Genomic DNA, 21230 nt, shown 5'->3' with positions numbered 1-21230 from the left:
GCTGGGGACTCCAGAACTGCTAGGCTGCCCTCAACTCTGTCTGGCACTCCTGGATTGATCGGCTCTTCTTCAGATTGCCTTAGTGTGGATCAGCTCTGCTCAACTCCACCCAGTGTTGCTTGGCTCGTGTTTTGTTCAGCTTCATTTTGGGTCTCTTTTGCTCAGCCTTTTAAGCTCAACTTGACTTTTTCAACCAGGGTTTTGTGAATCCCTGGGGTTTCTTGATGGCCCTAGAAGCCAAATGGGTAGGAGTTAATTTTTATATTTATTTATTTATTGGGTGATATAACCATATATGATCATATTAAAGACTGAAGAATGTTTCAAGAGTTTCTCAATGGTTAAAAAGTTGAGAAAGACTGCTCTATAGGCATCTCTGCAAAGCTTCTTTCCTCTTCTGGTTGGCTCATTGTTTTGGGATGGCTTCTTGGGTGTTTGGTCAAGGAGATCAGTCTGTTTTTCAACCGAATAGCAATTGTCTCTTGCAAGGGGGACGGGTTGCTTTCCCGAGTTTAAAGACTCATGGAAGCATTGCCATGACTGCAAGAGCCATGTGGCGGCAGTCTCCTCTCCTTTGGGGACTCATTGCCTCTGGGTTAGTTTGAGAGGGTCATCAATTTTCCGGGATTTGTCCACATGCTTCACCAATGCTCCTTAGACTATAATCCATGAATGCTGCAGCCTGTTTTGTATTCCGAAATGTTGTCTAGTGTGTTTTGTGTCTCTTCAGAAGACTTTTTACTTAATCATGATTTCGTAAAATAAGTTTCTGGATTCTGCCACTCAGTTACAGTGCTGCTGCTTTCCCTCTAGCCTCAAGAAAACTGGCAGACTCTCTCATACCTCTATGTCAGTGGTCCCCAACCCCCGGTCTGGTGACCAGTACCGGTCCATAGATCAGTCGGTACTGGGCTGCGGCTCCTCCTCGTCCTCCTCGCCGGCTGCTGCCTTGGGGGCTGCCCCGCCACTCTGCCGCTGGCTCACCCTTGATGCTCTCCAGCGGCTGCCATGGCTGGGGCTACCCCTCGGCGTGGCACTGTGCAGCTGCTGCTGGCAGCACCCCCCAGCAGACAGCAGGAAGTCAGGGGTGCCGGCGGGAAAGCAAATGGAGCAGGGTCTCAGGCAGTGGCAACGTCCCTTGGCAAAAGACTACCCCTCTCCCTGGGCCTTAGTAAAACTGTCAAGCGTTGACCGGTCCCCGGTGATAAAAAGGTTGGGGACCACTGCTCTATGTGACATTGAAATCCCTCCTACTGTTCCATAAAAGTTTTTTGTTAAAATGCATTGTTCAACACCTTCTTCTTCCTAGTTCTTTGTAGAAATGTTACCAATCTTGACCTGTTTATGTTCTGGTTTTTTTTCTTTACCCATTTATAGTCTTGTTTCCCTGTTCTTTTGAAAAGATAATAAGGGAAGCTGAGAAAGTATCTGGTGCACAAATGATATAGAAGCAGATGTTTTTAAGGGGAAAGAGCTTATACACAGAAACAAACTGTGGAAAAAAAGTCTTGAGAACAGGGAACAGAGACCTCATATGAAGAATGGATGGGCAGGAGGAAAATATTCTGGGAACAGACCTTACTTTTAATGCAGTGAATTTTTAGAAGATAACATGAAAAAAGTTTCCATGCTCATGGCATCTGACAGACAGGGATGCTTTCGTATATTCAGAGAGAGAGGTACAAAGTTAGATTACCTCCTATATAGGATCTTGCACTTAGGCCTGTTTTGCATGCTAATAAACCAATGTATGGAGACAGTTCACATATCACGCCGCACTGACTAAATACTTAAGGTAGACTAGTGGTAATACTGCATCTATTCATCAGCACCATCTTGTGGTGAACATAGTCACTCTTTGTTGCAAAACTAAATCCAGGTACTCATGGTTGAATGGATGCCTCAAATGGGATATGATTTTTTTCTGAGAAACCCAAGTCTACTCAGTCAGTTAAAATAACAAAGAATGTTCATAGATAAAAATTGAAAATCAGGTCAACTATGTATAAACTCATCTCTGTTCAATGTTAGTTGGAGTTAAGTAGGTTAATTTACCAAGACTCTGACCCTATGCATAGTTACTTGGAGGTTAAATGCTTTCCCCAAAGGTAACACATCCTGCTTGTCCCGAAAACTCCCGGAGTGCTTGGATCACTCATAGCTTATTGTGTCCATATGTGAACTCTACTACAGAGAGCTAACTCTTCTATTACTGTTTACATCATTACTCCAAAGGAAAACATTTAAAACCCTCCAGATGTTCCTAGCATCTGTAAATAAAAATAGCAGCAACCTTTAGTTAGCACAATTTTATAAATCATGTGATTTCTCATCTCAGTAGCTCAGTATAATCATATAAGCTCCTCCTAACTGAAAGCATTAACCTATAAATACATTTATGTGAAGAAAGTTGTACATAATCATAAAGCATATGCAGGTTACCCACTTTAAATTTTATTTTTACTTGTGACATACAAAGCCTTTTTTTCGAGGTTGCATCTGAAGAACAATTCCAATATGCTTGATATTCTATTGCATCCCACAGGTTAAACAGGGAAATTTAACAACAAAAGCACTTTTCACATTGCATAAATACAGTTTACACAGCATCTGAGTGTACAGATAAGTCATATTTGTTAATTTATGAGGTCATTTAACGTGATAACAATTGGACTACATTTTAGCATCCTCATGCAAACCAGTACTTGCTTTGGCTCTTGAAAGATTGGCATTAATTTCCAAAAATTTCTCCTTAATGAATTTTCCATTGAAGGCAAAAGTAGTGTGCAAATTGCTTGGAGCACAAACTAAGCACTACTTTTAAAACATTTAATCATGGCAATAGCACTTCCATAACATTTTGTTAGATAAATAAAGGATATGTACCTACATCAACCATGGCAAATTTCAGTACTGATAGTACACTGCTATCCAGTTTCAAGGAATTACTTTCTTCTCACATGTTCTATTTTAGGTTCCTGGGTTTTTTAATGTACCTTGAAAAAGAAAGCTTTTAACTTAGACCTAGGTTCAAATTTCTCATCCCTGCCATCTCTCCACAAACTTTTGAATTTACCTAACAAAACTCTTGAGCAGAGCATTATTCATTATACTCAACATAATATTCACTATTAGGGGTGTGCACTTGGATCTACCCAAACCTAAAATACACTTGAAAAAAAATCCTTATTTTGAGGTATATTTTTGAAATATATCCAGTAGAAATATATTTCTACAGTAGAAGTGGGAGTCCAAAAGAGCCCCAGCTGAGGGGCCTTCTCAGCTGCTCTTTGCGGCTTCACCGTTACTTTTATTTTTTCTATATTTTTCAGTCCCCATCCCCTAGACATGGAAGAATTTGAGAGTTCCAAAAAAATTCTGTATCTGATTATTTTACTGGTACTAGAATTCAGGTTCTTTCTGGAATCCCCAAAATTTTCTGGGTCCAACAGACCCGAACTGAAAAATACTGAGGAAAGAAAATTACACACCCCTATTTACTAATCTCACTCAATGTGATCCTTTGTAGATCTGTGCTGTACAAAAATTATGCTGCCTGTGTTACCCGTAAAAAATTCTCAAGCATATCAAGATCTTTATTGCCCCCATCCACAGCCACTAACATGTGCTCTATTTTACACTTCCGATATGTTCATTTGGGTGAGGGACCTTTGCACAAACAGACAGTACAGAAGTAGGCAGAGTTGCCTTTTTATAAATACTTAAAAGGGAATGGTGCTCATGATGCAGGGTCGACTCATTCTTACAAACAAGATTACTATTGGAATGATAGAGAAAACACTTCAAGATCCTATGCTGTGGCATACTAATCATCTCTGTACAATTAGTAGTTTACAGAGTTAAACATAGGAATATTATTATGCAGTACAATATGAAGAACAATTTACAGAAGTCTTTAAATTCTTCTGAAATCCCTCTGTACGTTAGCCGGCATATCTGAAATCATGCCAAAGAACTTATTCAAATAGAGATACAAACATTGAAACTCAAGACAGCAGCATTGTTTTATATCTAACTAGACTAGATTTGTTCTTGCAACATACATTGAACACAGGGATAAATAACTGGTAATTATTTTTAAGTTAAGGTTGTATAGGGGTGTTTTGCCGAACAGCAGAAGATTTTAAAGTTAAAAACTATTTATTAGCCCAATACTTAGCAGGCTTCTACAGTTTATCCACAGAAGTGTTACACTGACAACAACAAAGTTAACCATATTCAAACTTCTCTTGGAATTAGCCCACAGAGACCCTGTATCTTTTAGAGAGACACATTTCACCCAGTATTATATTCACAGAAGAACAGCAGAGATAGTTTCCAGAGATTTTTTAAAGATAATCTCAAATAATTCAGTATTATTTTTTAAAAAATACATAACATTTCAGCATTAAAACTTCCTATTCCTCAAACTCCAAGTTTTCATGGGGCTGTTTGACTTGTTCTGAAAACATGAAACAATGCCCCCGAAACGACAAACTCTGAAGAACAACTGAAGATAAATGTTCTTTCTCTCTCTCTCTCTCTCTCTCTCTCTCTCTCCCCAACTGTTTTTTTTTCTTCAGAAGGCTACAGTATTCAGTTTCTTCATTAAAGTAAGATGCACTACAAAGCGGATTTAAGAATGTAACATCGAATGCTCCAAGATAGTAGGTACTGCCATGCTTTTCAATATGTACCTCCAAAACTGCCAAGTCATTAATTTCCTTCCAAGTTCATGATTGTGATGAAGTGATGGCCATTCAGGTACCTCTGAAATTGCTCGACAGTCAGAAACAGCAAGTCTGATATTTGCGAAAAGTAAAGAATTGGAGTTAGCAAAGTCCACCTGCATATTCATCATCTTCCTCATTTTCGTGAGATGTTACTGCTGGTCCTTCTGCATTGCCCTGTGAAGCAACTGGGGACTTCTTCTTTATGCCTCCTCCAGGGACACTCAAGGAGAGACCAAGCTTGGCATACTGGCAAAGCAAAACAAAAAAATAGTGATACGTTGCATCTTAGGGCACCCAGATCAGCTCAGTCTGAACTCAAAATACACATTTACCATTAAAGCTGAAAACAGTCAACGGCTACCTACCGGCTTGAGTAATAACTAGTGTTATTACTTAACTAGCAAACCTGGCAAAACCATTTTAGACTAGCTTAGTATAATTACTGGAGATCACCCACCTATTGTTTCTCATTCATATTGCTAGTGGACAACATGCCACAGATACAGCCCAATAAATTCAGACTAGTGTTAGATTTGGGCAATTAGAGTGTTCCTGCTGTTCTAGTTCATAACAAAGATGAGGAAATAAGATTATGTGAACTACAAAAAATAAAATGCCAATACCCGTTACACAGAATAGATAACCTCACTTTCTATTATCAGACGTGCCAGGTTTCTGCCATATATTTTAGCAAACGTTAAAAGTGTAGATGTTAGATACGTGTATTTCTGTTAATTGCCTGAGTAGCCTGTTCTGGTTTTTCTCTGCCTTTACACCTTCCCCCCATTCATCTCCACCTGGCTTCAGGAATGTGGACAAGTGTCCTTGGCATCCATATGACAACAGAGGTGTCTGGGCTTTGAAGATTTTCCACATATTCTAGGTTCTCATGGGAGGGGGGATCTAGTGTGGGATTATATGCTAAACCTGTGTTGCTAAGACTCTGTTCTAACAAGGAATTGTTTGGGTTAACTTGCTTGCTTTCAATAAACTTGATCTTTTACACTGCAATCTGCAGAAATCTCACATCTATATGTTTCTAACATCTATCCTTGATTGGTCTCAATTTTAGTTTATATGCTAGGTTGTGAATTGTTCTTCATTATATATTTTCATTTATTTTTATCAACTAATTATTATGTGTATGGTTCTCACTGGTCAGTGTTGGGCCAGTGGGGCAAATTAGGACCTGGACTTTCACCAACTTACATCATTGTCCATGTACTTAAAAAGTGGTGAATTGCAGACATCAGATACTTGATCCTGGTCTTGCTGATCATACCCTTCTAGTAGCTGCTCTAGGGCTGCACAGTCTTCACTTTCCCTGAAGCCTGGTATGCTGAAATAATTGAAAAGTTCATTCATTTAGTCAGTCTTCCTCAAACTTAAGAAATCAGACTTCAAGCAGGGTACAAATAAGCAAAGGTAAAAACACAGCATCAAAGCTAACACAGTGATCATACAGCTTAATTCTTAAACCAGCATTTAATTAGAGTTGTAAATGAGAATGCATATAGGGGAAAAATCATTTATTTCCTCTAATGGTGACTTTTCAGAACAATACTACATTGGCAAACTTCATTGGTATACAAATATAAAGAAATACTTCTTGCATATAAGAGACCATATGAAACATAGCCATGTTGTTAAATTAAAACATACAAGGAAAATAAAGATCTTACCTATAGCTTTCCCTGACACATTTTTCTGCAGCAACATAGTCATTTCTGTGAAGATGAACCAAGACTTGAGCAATAGTTTTCTAAAAAATACAAGGAATTATTTATTCACTCTCTAATAACAATATGATTTTTCACATGTTTACATGTAGAATAATGTCAAGTTGCAACTGACTTTTGGCAACCCAGCAGGGTTTCGTTTTTGTTTTTTGCCAAGGCTCATTCAGAGGTGGTTTGCTGTTGCCTCCCTCTGCACAGTGACCCTAAAATTCCTTGGTGGTCTCCCATCCAAGTACTAACCAGGGCCATACCCATTTTGCTTCTGAGATTTGTCAGGACTGGGCTAGCCTGAGCCACACACAGCAGAAGTGGGAAGCTGTTCTTCTGAGAATGCACGACTATTAATGCACTAAAAATAAAGTCATTTAAGAGATTCAGAATGCTCTAAAATTATGAAATAACTGGCCTAGCCATCTTTTTTTGGAAGAGCAGGAGAAAATAAATATGCTATAGACCCTCCACCACCTGAACACAGATATACATTACAGGCATTCAAAGAAGATTTCTCAAGGATTTTGTTGCTATCGAGGCAAAAATAAAACTCCAAACTTTGGCTGCTTATGAGAAAAATTGTAGATTTGCTTATAAAGGTTACTGCTGCTTCTTCATATGGCTACATAACATCACAACTTTATCCGAATGCTACCAATTTTCAGCTACTGTCAATGAAAATGGCATCTGAAATCACGCCCAACAAATTCTGCAGTTATTGTAAGAGGTATCCAAGGAAAACAAAATTTCTTGTACCAACACCACAGATATTCAGAATTTTCTAAAGTCTGCCCATTTTTGCAATCCAGACATTGTATAACAAGCTCATTCTCTTCAAACTCCTTTTACCTTTACCTAAAATGAAAAAACAACATAATTCTTTAAAAGAACAGAACTAAAGAACATAAAACAAAGCTCCCAACTGCTTGTGTAGAATCTGCAGATGTTTCAATCTAAAATATTCTGAAGCACAATAATCAAGTGAAGCATAAGGATTTCCCCCAGAACCAGAAAACATGTCCAATAGGCATTATACCTTATAACATGTTGGATAATTTTCAATATCTTTATAAATACTCTTTTCCTTCTGCAGAGAAGCTGCGGCTTCATCCAGCCTGAAAGACAAGACAAGTGGCAAGCCACACTAGTTTAAATAATCTTTTCAGCAACAGAAATCCAGAAGGGAACTCACTCCAACCAACTGTTCCTTTTCAGACATTCAACAAAGTCATGAACTCATTGCCAGCATTGCTAACAACTGTTGAAAGAAGCAATTTAAGAACAAGGCTAGTTTCTTAAAAGATGTTTCTTTTAACATAATCACATAAGCCCTTAATGTTATAGGGATTGATGTCCCTACATACCCTTCCACATAAATTTAAGGAACTATGAACTATTTCATACTAGCCCCAATCCTGTACTAGTAGCCTAGAAGCAGTTTTTCTTGTGGAGAGACAAGCATGCTCATTTTGAGGGAGTTTCATTTTAACAAGGAGGAAAACATCCATTCCTGGGGTCACATGCAGTTTAAAAGGGGTAAGGGTCTGCAGACAATGAACCTGGCCTCCATAGCTTGCCCCTTCTCCCCACTCCCATCAGACATCCCTGTGTTCTGATAAGTGCAATGCCTTGACACCAGGACAATTTAGAGGAGAAATAGGTACCTCTTGATGGAATCAGAGTGTGGTAATCATAACAAGTATAGTGCCCTGCCTGGTTGTAGTATGGAACATGGATGTCGCCTCCTGCCAGACATACAGTTCTCACACTACAGACTTTTAGAAAGGCAATGCTTTCTCTTTGAAATCAGTGCCTATCAGTGCAGCTGTAATCACCAGAGCTTTCCCCTCCCAAACTGGGATCACAATACCACCCCCCATATGTGGGAAGCAGTGTTCTGATATCCTTCATACCGAAGAAACCTCTGCTACATCTTAGAAGAGACAGAGCCCAAGTGGGTGGGGATTCAGACTACCACCTCCCTCAGCTATGAGGCAGTGTTCTGAATTTCCACCCACATGGGAAACTTCTATTCCATCTCTCCTCTGGGTGGTGAGAAGGAACTGCAGTCAGAATGCTGCCTCCCAGCAGATAAGACTGGGACTGCCATTCCCTGCTGCTAGTGATGTTGTGGTCACTAGGCAATAGACCCCCATGACATCAGAGTAGCTATATTCTCCACAGATGTCTCTACAGGCAAAAAAAAAATAAAAATTAAAGATTATAATTATTTTGGGGATGTCACCAGATCACAGGCAAAAATTCCACCTTCTGGTGGAAAAAGCCACTTTGGATAATATTGTCACAAAGATTCAGTTAAAATGCATACCTGCGACCTCTCACCAGAAGTCTTGAAGCCTTTCCATACATTTCAACTGACTGACGTAGGCGTTCTTCATTCTAGAGGAGAAAATATACATATTACTGTCTATATACGAGACATAACTCAAGATATACATAGAGTTTTATTATGCTTTCATATTTTAGCTGCCTTTATTAGGACATTTTGTCCAAGTTTATTAGCCTAACCAGGAGAGTTCTGAGGGAAAATCAGGATGACTTTTGCAAAGGGAAGTCCTTGCTTGCCTATCTCTAGAAACTCAACCCCTCCAAGACGGAGGTTCTGTAGTTGGGCCGTAGGGGGGCAGATCAGGAAGCGCGCTTACCCCTTCTGGCCGGGACGCAACTTAATATCGCATCTCAGGCCAGGAATTTAGGGGTGACCATTGATGCCTCACTAACACTCGAGGCACAGGTTAAACAGGTAGCTAGCCGGGCATTTTTCCATCTTCACCAGGCTCGGCTACTAGCGCCCTCTCTGTCCTCCGAACACCTGGCCACAGTGATCCATGCGACGGTCACCTCTAGACTAGATTTCTGTAACTCGCTCTACACTGGCCTGCCTCTGGGCTTGATCCGGAAACTGCAACTTGTCCAAAATGCGGCTGCTAGAGTCCTCACAGCTACACTATGGAGGGCTCACATCCAGCCAGTTCTGAGGCAGCTGCATTGGTTACCGGTCGCCTTCCGGATCAGGTTCAAGGTTTTGGTTTTGACCTTCAAGGCCATCCGTGGTCTAGGACCAGCATATATGAGGGACTGCCTTTTGCCCTATATCCCCCGCAGGGCTTTACGCTCTGTGGGGGCTAACCTACTGGTCGTTCCCGGCCCCAAGTAAGCCCGCCTGGCCTCGACTAGGGCCAGGGCCTTTTCGGACCTGGCCCCAACCTGGTGGAATTAGCTCCCCGAAGAGCTGAGGGCCCTGCGGGAATTACCAGCATTCCACAGGGCCTGTAAGACGGAGCTCTTCCACTAGGCTTATAACTGAGGACGGGCGGAAAGATCAGCCCCCCCCCACAAACTGGCGGTAGAAAGCGTCATCCCCCTCCTGTAGTTGAGGATGCGGAGAGCAATGAGTAGGTTACGCCATCGCTGTTGCCATTACTGTAAATTATCGGATTTTATTGTCATTTTATGGTTTTAGGGGATGAGGTTATGTAAGCTGCCTCGAGCCTTCGGGGGGAGGCGGGGTATAAATATAAATATAAATATAAATATAAATATAAATATAAATATAAATATAAATATAAATATAAATATAAATATAAATATAAATATAAATATAAATATAAATATAAATATAAATATAAATATAAATATAAATATAAATATAAATATAAATATAAATATAAATAATAATAATAATAATAATAATAATAATAATAATAATAATAATAATAATAATAATAATAATAATAATAGAATCCTTTGTGCATCTTAACAAACATGTGGGTAACAGCATTCCAGTAAATATCATATACTTAGAACTCCAAAAGTAAGTAAATCTTAGAAAGTAATCTTAGGGCCTTTTCGCACAGGGATCTTTGTTGCAAATTGTTTGCGGAATGAAAAATCGCCATTTAAAATAGTGGAATTCGTCGTTATGCATACCTGCCTTTGTAGTGGAATCAGTTGCGTTTTTTAGCGTTTCCCACAGGCTTCCGGTCTCGGCAGAAATCGCTAGAAAGGAAGCGCTATTGCCAAGCTCGTCCCGCCCCTGGCCGTCAAGCAGCCAATGGGCAGCCGTTAGCATGCTCCCAAACAGCCCCTTTCCCTTTAAGAAAGGTTTAAAAAAAAAAAAAACGACCCATAGCAACGAATCTAGGTAGATTCGTTGCTACGGAGAGACCCATCCAGCTGCCTAATGTGAGCTGTCGTTTGATTGTATGATCGTTTGCACGCTGCCTCGAGTGATTAAAAAAAAATCCCCCCCCCTCTCACGGTCCCGATTTTCGGCTGAATTTATTTGTAAAAAATAAAGGGACTTTATTTCAGCAAACGGGCTTTTCAGTGGTTTGTGCTTAGTGACTAAAGGTGAAGGACTGAAGCCAGGGAAGCCTCTAAACAGAAAGAGGCTCGCCGGTGCGTTTATCCCCGCTCGCTCGGAGAAAAGAAAATGGCGATCGCTTCGCCGGAAGTTTGGAGGAGAGAGCCAGGGGGAGGGACTTTGAAGAACCAGCAACAATGGTAACGCACAGGTCTTTAGCGCTACTGTTGCAGATTGGTTGCAGGAGTGTATCGCTATCCGGAGGGTGAATCCACTTTTCTGGATTCCCCTGAAAGCGCCACAACGAAGCGCTTTTTGCTGATTGGTTTCAGGATTGTTGCAGATTGTCTACGACGTCGTGGGTTATGGCAAATTAGTAGCGTTTCCAAATAGCAACCATTCTGCTACTTTGAAGCCGTGCGAAATGGCCCTTAGTATTCATGGAATAGGACAGGTTCCCCTATGGATTAATGGATTACAGATGAAAGCTGGTTAAGTGATGTTTAGTCTTTTAAGTGAGTTGGTTAAGAGAGTAGGACTAAACATACAGTTCTCATAATACAGGGAAGTGAGCAGTGGGTTTCGATGAAGGGCAAGGGATATTTGTTCACAAACAATTTCAAACAGAAGGTGAGAAGTGGAGTAGCCAAGTCTGCAGATGAAACCAAATTATTCTTCATGATGAAAACCATGGCAGATTGGAGAGATCCTCCTGCAGCTCTTCACAAATCAGGCGAGTATGTGACAGTGGCAAGTGAAGTTAAATGTAAGTGCAAGGTAATGCACACTGGAACAGAAAACCTATCTAAGCTTATGGGGTCTAACAGCCAGTTCGGACCTCATAAGAATAGCTAGGTGTTTGGGCGGGGGGGGGGGAGTCCATCAATGGTTGGTCCATCAAGGGCTATCAGGCATGTTGTGTGAAGGGAAACTATCTTCAAAGGCAGGAAACCTCTAACGCCTGGTGCTAGAATACATCAGCTGAAGGCCTTGGACTTTATGCCCCATTTACTGGCTGTTCACAGTAACCAGTTGGCTACTGAATGAAACAGGATGTCTAATCCACGATAAAATGATAAAATGTGGCACCACTTGCACCAATTTTATTTTCAGCTGAAATTTAGGTTTTGTACCTAAAAATTTAGGTTTTGTACCTTCTGTGGCAATATACAAAGCAAATGAAGTTAAGACAATAAAAGTGGGGAGTTATGTAAAGGGGTGGTAATGTCTTTAAAAGATACACATATCCAGATGTGGCTCCACCTCAGAGCTCTCACAATTACATTACACAGGCCAACCGCTGCCATTCACATTTTTGGCATTATTTTCTACTTTCTGTTTCAAGTCTGCTTTCAGGAGGAATATTCACTATAGTTTTAGAGGACTTACTTCAAACACTGATGCCGTCTGTTGATACAGTTGAATTGCCTTGCTTGGATTTATATTTTCTATTACCCTGAAATAAAATTTCAATACTTTCATTTAAGAATTAGAAAAGCAAAACAAACTGACTAGAGGAATCAAAGTTCCTCTGAAAGTATTCAATCCCAGCACACTTACTTCCCAGCCCGATCGAGTGCTATAGCTGCTGTGTCAGGTGTCCCATTCTCCAGATACATCATACTGGCTTTCTCTATCAGTTCTACTGCTTCATAATGTTTTTGCATTTCCTGTAGGAAAAAGGAAAATCCAAGTATATCAGGACCAGTGATAAATTAGATGAAATTATTTGGTTGTATATGCCTATGTTTTTACAATATTAAATATTTCATACAATTTAAGTTTTGCCAGTTCCTATAATCAAAAAACAAGGCACAAATCTGTAAAAGGACGAAGGAACCCCTGTAGAAAACTTCACTGACCTACATAAACTACACACACACACAAAACAAACTGAATTTAGATAACTTCAGAAACCACTTGGATTCACTTGATGTTTACAGCTGAATGTTTGAACTAACTCTGCTGAAAAATGTGGCACATAAGATGCAGAGTGAAGTTTATTCTGTGATGGCTCATTCACACATGCAAGTCTTCATTAGCTATTACATCTCTCAAATAATGAACACGTATTTGTGAATCAGACATGTAATCCTGAAAAAGAGCGATCAATGTGTGGTGGGTTAGTGAACAATCTGTCGCTAGAATGAAAAGAGAGACAAGGAAGAGCTCCTCTAGTACAAATGCTGTCATCCTATAATAATAGATTTATATATAATACACATGTATTTTATGTTTTTAAGGATAAACTGGCAGCAATCCCAAGCAGCCTCAACAGAAATGCCGCCTATTAATTAGGATGGCTGTGGGGGGGGGGGCTGATTTACTAATGCAGGGATCATATAGAGTCATTTAATTGTGCACAGGAAATGTGGCACAGTAGTCAAACAGCAAATAATAATAAAAATAAGCTCTAAAGAATACAAAGAAATGTAACTGAATGTGATGGACTTTTAAAATACTAAAACCACCCTTTGATACAGACTTAAATATGCCTAAGCCTGTTAAAATCAACAGAATTAAGTGCACCTAATTCTGTTAGGTAATGGTTAATGAATCTGCAATTATGGCATGTCAGTTCTTTAAAGGCAAGATGAACATTTTACAGAACAAGCATCCCATTATTTAGTTTTACCCAAGTGTCTTCTTATAGGTAGTTTGAATGGAACTGGCCAGTACCTTTAACATCATACCAGCTTGTTCATAAGCCCTGAAAGAAAAAAAGCATTGGCCTAAATTTAAGCTAAACAGTGTCTCTATGCCAAACATCAATGAAATAACAGCAATAGGACCAAGTAAGTCTTATTTATGCCAATATGAATGCATATTGGAGATTTTTCCTTATAATATACAGAAAAAAAGCTGATTCATACATTCTGATTACTTCTGTTTCCTGTTCCATACAGTCTTATTGCTTCAAAGAAGATTTGTGGGCAGTTCACACAACTGCCCATTGGGATTTCAGCAATTTCTTTCACAACTAGCCCCATGTAAGACATACTCAGTATCTTCCCATAAATATTTTGAACAGCATCAGAAAGCACTTACTCAACTATGAACAGACTTTGCTTATACTCACAGATGTCTTCTTATAGGAAAATTAAATTGATGATGTAGTAGGGATGGGTGCAAAACTGAAATATCCAGTTTGACTTTTGGGGCAGCCTAAACTGAACATCGAACCAAGCCAAAAGGCCCCAAACTGAAATGGCAAGTGCAATTCCCCCTTTCTCCAGGTTGCAGCTTGCTGAAGCTGGAAAAAAAGGGGGAAATCTCCTGGGAAGTGTTAAACCCTCTTAACCCATCCTTTAAACCTACTTAACGTGTCCATTTTGCTTCATCCTGCTTCAAAGTGGGGGGAGAGAAGCTCAAAGGTTTAATGCTTCACAGCCATTTCAACCTAGCAGCAGGGCAGGTACATCTATCAGGCTGAAATGGCTCGCAGCTGTTTCATTGATCTGTTTCATGTCCTCCCCCCCCCACTTCAAAGCAGGGGGAAGCAAAACTTACCAGGTAATAGCCCACAACAATCTAAACCTAACTCGTCAGCTGCAGATCTGTGCCAATATTAGGTTTAAATGGCTCCAACATAAACCAGACAAAAATCCAGTAAATGTTCAGAGAAGGCACCCTCCCCAAACATCGGTGTGGGGGCCCCCACACCAGCCCAAGTTGGTGCTGAATTTTGGTTCATGAGATGTCTGAAGCCCATACATACTATGTGGTATCATAACAGCACTACCTAATTCCCTAACAAGGAAAGGAGATTTTAACTTTATAAAGTGATAGCTAATACAAACAATAATAGCAAACAGATGATAGACTTTAAAAGGGTGACTATTTCAAGAACAATTTCTGTATCTTTCCAATTCTTAGTTAACATCTTGAAAATTAAAGTAGGAGACTTATTGCTTCGTCTGTTTCATCCTGATCCTGACTTATAATTTTGTTTGGCAGCACATATAGTCAACCCTTTTATTCTTCTGACAACAATTCCATGTGATAAGTATGAGATGTACTGGGTTAGATGTAGACTAAATTTTCATTTGATGAACTGTACTTTCCTGCCTCCCCCTAACCCTTCCCCTCACTGCAGTCTTATGATCTCCATGAAATGCTGTTCCTGGAAGATAGGGTCCTTTAGGAACAACTTGAAGAAAATTTGCAGAAGAAAGTGTGAATTGGCAGAAAATTCTGATAATGGAAAATCTAAGCCATTAACTGTCCTAAGTATCAGTTTTGTGGTTGAGCAGAGATTTGAACCAAAATCTCCCCACAACATTTAAAACAGGTTAGCTGAGTGTTTAGGGACCTCTAAATGTTACAACTCTATGAAAAGAATTGTCACACCAGCGTGGCCAGCTAGGGCAGCATAAGAATATTCTATCAAATTTCTGCCCTTTCAGTGACATGTATAAAGAAAACAAGCATGCAATATAAAAAACTATTTTACACAACATAATATTAGACCTACAGGGAAATTTATGATATAGCAGTATTTGCAAGCTTCATATATAACTAACTTTCAAGTTCAATTTCCTGTAATGCTTGACTATGCTTTCATAAGGTCAGCTGATCCTATATAAGCCAAAAGACTATTTCACTAGTCCACCCAACATCAACAGCAGGTACATGTCACATGTACTGGGAAACTTGGCAAAAGCTGGTAGAATTCATACTTACTTGGCAGCATGGAAGAGACTGGATGTAAATAATTCAAAGTCAAGGATACAAATTAAATGTAACTGCTCTAATTTGAAGGCTTTCACTGCCTTTGAAGAGGACTCATATTCAAACAGTTTATGTTGATATTCCTATGTAAAGTGACACAATTTCTAGGTGTAACAAGCTTTTTAAAGGCTTAAAATACAGATCTCAGTGAGTTCCTAACAAGTTTAAAGAACACTTCACTGATGATTTTCTCCTTTCCACAACCAATAACTCCAAGAACTTCATGACTATCTCTGCCAGTGACTTCTTCTGCAACATGACAAGCTAACTTTGAAGATGGCTGCTATTTAAAAAGTCAAAAGCCACGCTAGTCGAGCACATGTCTGAACTTCAAGTCACTAACTGGAATAGTGGTCATGGGCTAGGAGGCAAGCAGAGGTTATTCTTCAAGTCTGCCTCACAAAATGACAGGTAGAAACCCATATCAAGTGTCACATTTGAATTTTTGAACAGCAGTTACTCAACTCAACCACTCCATGTATCTAAATGAAGCTCGCTAGTAAGCACATTTCTTAAGGAGCAATACACATACATTCCTAAGTCCCCACTACACCCAGTGATGGTACAAGATTATTCTGGCTTCTGGTACCCATAACAGACTAGAATCTGAGCCCACCACACACTTAGGTTTGGACATAAGGCTAGGAAAATAGATCCAATGCAGATCAGGTCCAACACACACAGTTTTGAGCTATACAATCAGTAACTCTTGAACTCCATGTAGATTACGTGTACTTAATCCCTCTCTGAATGTTTAATATGTTGATAACTGGCAGGTACAGAGGCATTACAGGCCGTGGCAACAGATTGGCTGGCTAGATGTATATATGCCATCATAATAGAGTCTACTTGCACAGACCACAAGGAGCAAGGATTCTGACACCTAGTGATCATATGAAGTGGTCTCCAACCCCTGGTCCAGGGACTGGGACTGGTCGGTACTGGGCCGCAGCTCCTCCTCAGCATCCTTCCTGGCTGCTGCCTTGGGGGCTGCCCTGCTACTCTGCCGCCAGCTCACCTTTGGTGCTCTCCAGTGGCTGCCATGGCTGGGGCTCCCCCTCGGGGTGGCACTGCGCAGCTGCTGCTGGCAGCGCCCCCCAGCGGGCGGTGGGAAGTCAGGAGCGCCTGCGGAAAAGCAAGCGGAGCAGGGGCTCAGGCAGCAGCGGCAACATCCCTCGGCAAAAGACTACCCCCCCCAGGCCTCAGTAAAATTGTCAAGCATTGACCGGTCCCTGGTGATAAAAAGATTGGGAACCACTGATCATATGGATCAAGTCTCAATATGCATGCAACTCCTTTCCTGCAGTGTGTAGAATTCAACTGCAGAAATCTTATTTAAACTATCTCTAATTCTGGAATATCCCAGACTATGATATCAATCCAACTTTAATTAGTTTTTCAGTTCCTTGAGAACGGAAACAATAAATTAAAAGATACGCTTTATTGTTTTCGTGGGAGACAGCTTCTTTCAAATATGCTTCTTTTGCCTGATCAAATTGTTTGGCATTTTTAAAAGCAACAGCTGCAAAGAAACAAAAAGGAAACATTTATATTGCACTGTATATTCTACATGCACAATAACAACAAAAAATGCTTGAACTGAAATTTCATTAGGCAAATAAATCAAATGTGTTTTAAATGTGATACATAAATTCAAATTTTTGTGTGTACTTATTTTGTTTGTAAAAATGTAAAGCTTTGACTTAGATTTGACTTGCACAGCCAAACAGACTAATAATTCACAGGCAAAGACTCCGAAGGATTTGGGGTCTAAAGTGGACAGCTCAGTGAAATGAAGAAGCAGTGAAAAGGACAAACCCGGTGCTGGGGATTTTTAAGAAAGGAACTAAAAACAAAACAGCTAAATCGAAATAAAGTGGAACAGTGTTGAAAACAGCAAAGATGCTCTATTTGGCACACAAGCACAACAATATACTCTTATCAATGCACAAAATGTCTCACATTGGATGAAAACCAAAAGGCAGTATCTCTTCTAGTTCAATTCTTATGTTTTCAAAACGATATAAAGTCATGTCACTTTTCCTAACATAGGCAGACAAGAAACCAGTGTATTTTTGTTTCATTGGAACTTTATCCAATGCCTTATTTCTTGCAATATTTTCAAATGCTTCAACAGAGGGAGATCCAAGATAACAAATTCATGATTGCTAATTCCAATTGTGTCTGCCAACACTCCCATCTGCAAATAACGGCGGTATTCAAAACCTCTCTGCTAGTCCACAAACTGCGAACAGCAGATATGTGAAAATTAGCTGGCTCAAGAAAGTGACACAATACATTCAAATATGTAAAAATACATGTATGTGCTTTACAATACATACCAGCCTTTGAATATTCAGTAGCTGCACTATCATAATCTGGTTTCCACTTTAAAAATCCAGTTTTCAGACTGAAATGCAAAATAAATCCAATGATTAATAATTAAAGTTTATTACAACAACCCTGGTGGGAGTTCATATGACAATCCCCATAAACTCATTTCCTGTTCTTAAAATTCCCACTTAAAGCCATTAGCCTTTAAGGTGCCCTTAGCGTGTTTTATTTTGCTGTTCTCAAGGCGTCTGTTAATTCTACATGCTAACCCCTAATTAACTTGATGAGCTACAGAATGAGGCATTGCTACTAGATCTATATTTGGGGCAGTTTACTACAAGAAAACAAGCCTCTTGTGGTGCAGAGTGGTAAGGCAGACGTCTGAAAGCTTTGCCCATGAGGCTGGGAGTTCAATCCCAGCAGCCGGCTCAAGATTGACTCAGCCTTCCATCCTTCCGAGGTCGGTAAAATGAGTACCCAGCTTGCTGGGGGGTAAACGGTAATGACTGGGGAAGGCACTGGCAAACCACCCCGTATTGAGTCTCCCATGAAAACGCTGGAGGGCGTCACCCCAAGGGTCAGACATGACTCGATGCTTGCACAGGGGATACCTTTACCTTTACCTTTTACTACAAGAAAAGTCACCGCCTGCCACAAACATATGCTGTGATATGGATGAAAACTATGCAGTATATGCTTCCAGTTTTGATCTCATATCCACAATTTAAAAAGTAGTAAAGACTTTTATCTGCACTATTTAGATAGCACTAGAGTGTCCACTATAGTTTTCCTGGGGTGAAAGTATAATCAGCAGGAGCTGATACAGATGATATTGGGTGGCCCCGATTCAGACTGTAATGTCCCCCTTTGTTGTCTAGTTTGATCACTCACTCAAAACAGCAGTAGTTTATTTACAAAGATTATACACCAACACCAAGAAACTGAAACAAGAGCTCTGCCCAAACTAAATCACACAGATAATAAGGGAAAAGCAGACTGTTCCATTACTTATATACACAATAAATATACGACACAGGCAGCATCTTCACCATGACAGGCTTAGGCAAAGATGCTCTTTCCCCAGCTTCCAGCCGCTACCTGCAACACTGGCTCATTTTAAAGAGCTATTAAGGAAACATTGCATAAATGCTAAATAATGTATAATTAATATTTTGGGAAGAAAACGCTGCTTTCCTCGAGCCTGCAGTGCTTCCTGAACAAGAACCACAAACGATGCTCTCACCGTTCAGGACTGCCTATATATTATATTAATAATTATATTATAATGATATAGCGGGTAATAATGCCCAGTCTCTCTCCCACGCAAGAAGGCCTGAAGGCTTTCTAAAGCTTCCAGGGGCGTTAACAGACCTCTTGCCCAGGAGGAATTCTGGGAACTGTAGTTCTTGGGAGCGGGGGGGGGCTCGGTGTCTTGCGCGCATGGCACCGGGCTTTACCCCCGCGGGGGCAGGGCAGAGACGCGACTGCCGCCACCTGAAGCAGCGGGGCCAGTCGCCACCCCGGCTGCCCTGCGACCTCTCCCTTCCCCCCTACACGAGCGCTGCTGGAGCAACCGCAACCCTCCCCGAAGCGGCGGCGAGTCATGGCGCGCTGCCCCCCGGCCGCTTCCTTCCCCTCCCAGCCCCGCTCACTCACTATTTCTCCGCTTTAGCGATGTGCTCCAACCCTTCGTTGATTTTTTGAGCGGCCATGTCGCCTGACAGGAACCGCAACCGCCCCGCCAGGTGCTGCGTCAGCGGCGTAGGGGAAGCCGCTGCGGCCAAACGTTTGCTGAAGGCGGAGGGGGAGGGAGACCCTTGAAGTGCGCCTGCGCGACGAGGTGGTTAAGCGCCTGTAACAGTTTAGCCGCTTTAACGTGGGTTGCGGCGCTAGTCTGGAATTTTGAGGCCACGAGCACCTTTAGGACGAACAATGTTTTATTCATGGTACGAGCTTCCGGGTGCGCGCACACATGGCATTCTGCAGGGGGCTGGACTAGATGACCCTGGAGATCCCTTCCTAGTCTATGATTCTATGATCTGAGGACGTCACAAGTCGAGACCGAGAGCACCTTCTGGACCAATAAAGATTTATTCAAGGCGTGAGCTTTCGGGTGCATGGTCTTAAAGGTGCTGTTGGACTCAGTTTCTGGCTGGGGAAATCCATGCGTGGTTTCAATGGGTTTGGACGCGAATAACCTCGTGCAGGATTGCACTTCTGGGCTGGTCAACCTCTTGGTGAGGCCAGGGAATCTGGGACTGAGCTGTATAGCAAAGACAGTTTCAGAGGGTAGCCCTGCTGGTCTGCAGGGAAACAGCAATATTTGAGTCCAGAACCACCTTAGAGACCCACAAGCAGGGGAGAAGGGAGGTGTTCCCTTGACTCGAGAAATCTTACAACCCCAAAATGTCGTTGGTCTCTACTGGACTTAAATCTCACCATGGAAGAAAAGTAATTAATAAAAGTTTAAATTAAAAAAAAACTAATTACAGCTGATCTCCAAAAAACAGAAACCCATTCCCTAAGAGAAAATGACTGCTTTGGAGATACGGTTGCCAGCTCTGGGCTAGGAAGTACCTGGAGACTTTGGGGATGGAGCTGGGAGTGGGCAGGATTTGGGGCAGGAACCTCAGGGGATTATGATGCTATGTTCCCCCTCCAAAGCAGCCATTTTCTCCAGGGGAATTGACATCTTGCCTGAAGATGAGCTGTGAAACCAGGAGATCTCCAGGTCCCACCTGGGGACTGGCATCCCTATTTGGAGGATTGACTCTCAATGCCACATCCTATCACTGTAGTTGGTCACAGCAGAACCAACCATTTAGAAACAATCTGTGTTTCTTACGTTATAATCGTATTCTTATAGCATAAGACACCATATTCTTTTTACACTTTACATGGGTTCAGAAGTGGTGGCTTTGCTGTTTACTTAGCAAATGTACGTGGAATCTGGAGGAAGAATCTGGTTTCTCTACCTTGTTTATCTCTCTGCAATTTAACCCCATGTAACTCTAGAACCTGCGGCCTCACTCATTGTCCATTTGGGGGTAATAACCCTATTTCATAACATGCTGTGTCTCTTCCATCCCTAGGTCTGCCAAATCTTGGTTGGGAAATACCTGGAGATTTTGGGGGTGGAGCCTGAGGAGGGAGGGGAGGGACTTCAGTGGGTTTACCTTCCAGTGGCCATTGTTTGCAGGCAAATTGATCTCTCTTGTCTGGAGATCAGTTGTCCTAGCAGGAGGCCTCCACCCACCACCAGGCAATTCTTATTTCCGCCCTTTGATATTGGTTGTACGTCTGCATGGTAGCTGCTATTACAGGGATGGGTGGGAGTGGGGAGGTTTATAGACTGGTTTTATGCTGCCAGTATTG

At 41.2% G+C, this 21230-nt stretch overlaps 1 protein-coding gene across 1 annotated transcript; it reads right to left on the bottom strand.

The window, feature by feature from the left end:
- Positions 1-2432: 2432 nt before the first annotated feature.
- Positions 2433-19682, bottom strand: NAPG (NSF attachment protein gamma). The gene is made up of 12 exons (XM_077352779.1): positions 19512-19682; positions 17864-17931; positions 16959-17043; positions 15474-15491; positions 13470-13500; positions 12351-12460; positions 12180-12246; positions 8793-8863; positions 7500-7578; positions 6416-6495; positions 5943-6072; positions 2433-4979 (listed from the first exon to the last, which is right to left on the bottom strand). The coding sequence occupies exons 1-12, from the start codon at positions 19565-19567 to the stop codon at positions 4833-4835; spliced, it is 942 nt and encodes a 313-aa protein (XP_077208894.1). The 5' UTR covers positions 19568-19682; the 3' UTR covers positions 2433-4832.
- Positions 19683-21230: the final 1548 nt, after the last annotated feature.

The sequence above is a fragment of the Paroedura picta genome, chromosome 9, assembly GCF_049243985.1.
Source record: "Paroedura picta isolate Pp20150507F chromosome 9, Ppicta_v3.0, whole genome shotgun sequence".
Lineage (NCBI taxonomy): Eukaryota > Metazoa > Chordata > Lepidosauria > Squamata > Gekkonidae > Paroedura > Paroedura picta.
Note: the sequence above shows the minus strand (reverse complement) of the source record. Positions and strands in the feature narration are given on the sequence as shown.

What these genes read in the sequence shown, in the direction of transcription:
- NAPG (XM_077352779.1), bottom strand. Translation starts at nt 19,567, where the DNA reads ATGGCCGCTCAAAAAATCAACGAAGGGTTGGAGCACATCGCTAAAGCG. An exon ending in ATCGCTAAAGCGGAGAAATA is followed by an intron (nt 17,932 to 19,511) that starts GTGAGTGAGCGG and finishes TTTGCATTTCAG; the next exon opens with TCTGAAAACTGGATTTTTAA. An exon ending in TACTGAATATTCAAAGGCTG is followed by an intron (nt 17,044 to 17,863) that starts GTATGTATTGTA and finishes GTTTCTTTGCAG; the next exon opens with CTGTTGCTTTTAAAAATGCC.